The sequence below is a fragment of the Charadrius vociferus genome, unplaced genomic scaffold (genome assembly GCF_000708025.1).
Source record: "Charadrius vociferus isolate BGI_N301 unplaced genomic scaffold, ASM70802v2 scaffold185, whole genome shotgun sequence".
Classification (NCBI taxonomy): Eukaryota; Metazoa; Chordata; class Aves; order Charadriiformes; family Charadriidae; genus Charadrius; species Charadrius vociferus.
In genome coordinates, this window is record NW_009648955.1 from 2,521,732 (window position 1) to 2,524,145 (window position 2,414).

Here is a 2,414-nt window from a genome sequence, read left to right on the forward strand (position 1 = left end):
CTTTTCCTAGGGATAGTGGACTGACATGAGCATCTACAAATGCCACTTTATTACTTCCTAAGGTGAGAGCCTTAAAAGGGGTATAGCAACTCCAAAAATGTCAAGCAGTATAGTTCTTGCAGGTTGTCCCCATGACTCTCTGCATTCCTTCAGGTAGGTGCCACATTTTCACTTTGGGGGAGCTGAAATACTTGGGTACCAATTTTCAAAAGTAAGCAGTTCTCATCACTGTTGCATGAACCAAGATTTAATCTTCCGGAGGAGGACAATCGGAGGTTTCCTCCATGATTCCAGAACACCAACATGTCACCCAGCCTCAGCCTGGAGCAGCAGAACCACCGAGAGACAGAAGCAGTGCCTCAAACCCCCACCTTAACGTGAGCTTCTCAGTCAGCTCATAGGAATATCATCTACGGGAACAGTTTCCAATTTGAGTCCTTTAGCCAAGACCATACCTTTTCAAATACTAGATTTTAACTCGTTCAAAAGTTTTGCATAAAATTTATGCAAAAAGATGTGCAATGTGATTCTATGGGCTGTGAAATGCAAATTCACAAATCAATTATTGTAATAGCCAAAACTGACCTGAACATACATCAGGGGCTTTTTCTTCTGTTTCCTGGTACAGATTACAAAAATGTCCAGGAAATCCACTCAGTAAAACTGTATTCACCAGAAAGTACTGTTTCCTTTTTGGAGAACAGTTATTTTACTTAAGAAGAAAAGAGAGCAGATAAACAAGCAGTTTTCTCCCTCTTGCAAGTTTAAGCAGGCTTAGCAGGTGCAATTTACTACTGGAATAACAGGAAATGATATGAAAATATTTGTTATTTACTATTTGCATTACTGCAGCACATGCAAGCACCTGTCAGGGAGCACTCCACAAGCACGTAACAAAATCATTTTCCCTGCCCAAACAGCGAAGCTGCTGTACAGGGCAGGAGGCACAGACCCATCTAGACAGTCACGGAGAGCTGGGAGCCAGTAGGACAACTTTGGTCAGCACCATGAGCAGATCAGTGTAATTGCTTTTAATTGTACTTCCCATTAAAATCAACATTGTATCTAAACATTAAAAAAAAAAAGCAAACGGTTATGGGTACACTCAATAAGTATTTATTCCATGATTATAGTATGACATTATACAAAGACATTTGGATTCGGCACTCAAATACCCTTTCATAAACTAAAAAACTCCTGCAGGGTAGTATCGCTCTTTTTCAAACTCAACATCAAAGCAATAACTGCCTAAACTTCTGGAACGGCTTGCAAGTCCAAGATCTCACTTCTATCACTATTACTTCAGCCACTCTGTATTTCCTTTTCCCCGTAACCTTCATCTAAAGAGCGTCCCAGTCCATCTGCTGTGCAGCCCCTACTTGCCACCCTGACCCCAGACAGTTTGTGTTCTGCACCATAATACCACTGTCAGGCCAGAGAGGGGAAAGCAATCCTACAGGTATCAGTGTTTTAGCTCATTATTCCTCAGGCTATGGGGGGGATTTTCTCAAGACTTAAAAATGGATTCATCTGTTCATTTCCCCTATGGCTTTTGACAGCCGTAAGATTTCTGCTGACTTTACCAAAAAAAAGCATACCAACCTGAAAGCATTAAGGGCCACGCGCAGAACTGCTGTGCATTTGGGGAAATCTAAAGGGAGGCAAAAATGGAAGCAGGTTCCCACCTAGTTGATCAGGAAAGCAGAAGGACCATACCTCTGACATACGGGGAGAAGGAAGTCTTGTGTAAGCTGTATCAGAAGGGTAAGGAAAGCCCAAAGGAATCACAGATCCAAAGTGCTTGCATTCGTGTTGCTGAAACTGTCATTATTTGAATATATTGGTATGTCCTCTGCGTTAAATAGATGTTATTTAACTATCGCAATCCCTTCGTAGGGACCAGTGGCCCGATACAGCTCCCATAATAGCTCCCACCATTCACCTCTTCCCCAAATATCCCCTCTGTGGCGTAACCCAGGCGAGTTCCTCTCCAGCAGCACAGCATCTGTACCGCCGGGGCTGTTCAGCCGTGCCCGGGCAATGCTGGGACAGCCACAGCAAATGAAACTGGTAAATATTTTACATATAGATAGGTATTTAGGCTTTTTCCTCACCATCATAAAGTTTAAATCTCACACTTAAGCTGCCAATTTGCAGCTTTTCTTCCCCTCTCACCCCCCTCCTTTTTTTTTAATGATAGCTATTATTTATTTTACGACTATTAAAGATCCCGTGGGGGTTTCGGGGTTTTGTTTTGTTTTGTTTTGTTTTGTTGTTGTTGTTCAGTTTTGGAGCTTATTCGGGGTGTTTCGATGCTCCGCCGGGGCCCGCGGACCCCCCTTCGCCTCCTCCCCGCACCCGGGCGGGTTTCGGGCGGGGCCCACGACGGCCCCCGCCCCAAAAAGCCCTCTGGG

The 2,414-nt window shown here is 44.0% G+C and overlaps 1 protein-coding gene across 1 annotated transcript in view; it reads left to right on the plus strand.

The window, feature by feature from the left end:
* The first annotated feature begins 303 nt into the window (after positions 1-303).
* TPBG (trophoblast glycoprotein) overlaps positions 304-2,414 on the plus strand; it is a 4,324-nt gene continuing 2,213 nt past the window's right edge. The window contains exon 1 of the mRNA XM_009887520.1: positions 304-377. Within this exon, the coding sequence (XP_009885822.1) occupies positions 304-377 (74 nt within the window). The remainder of the gene's footprint in view (positions 378-2,414) is intronic.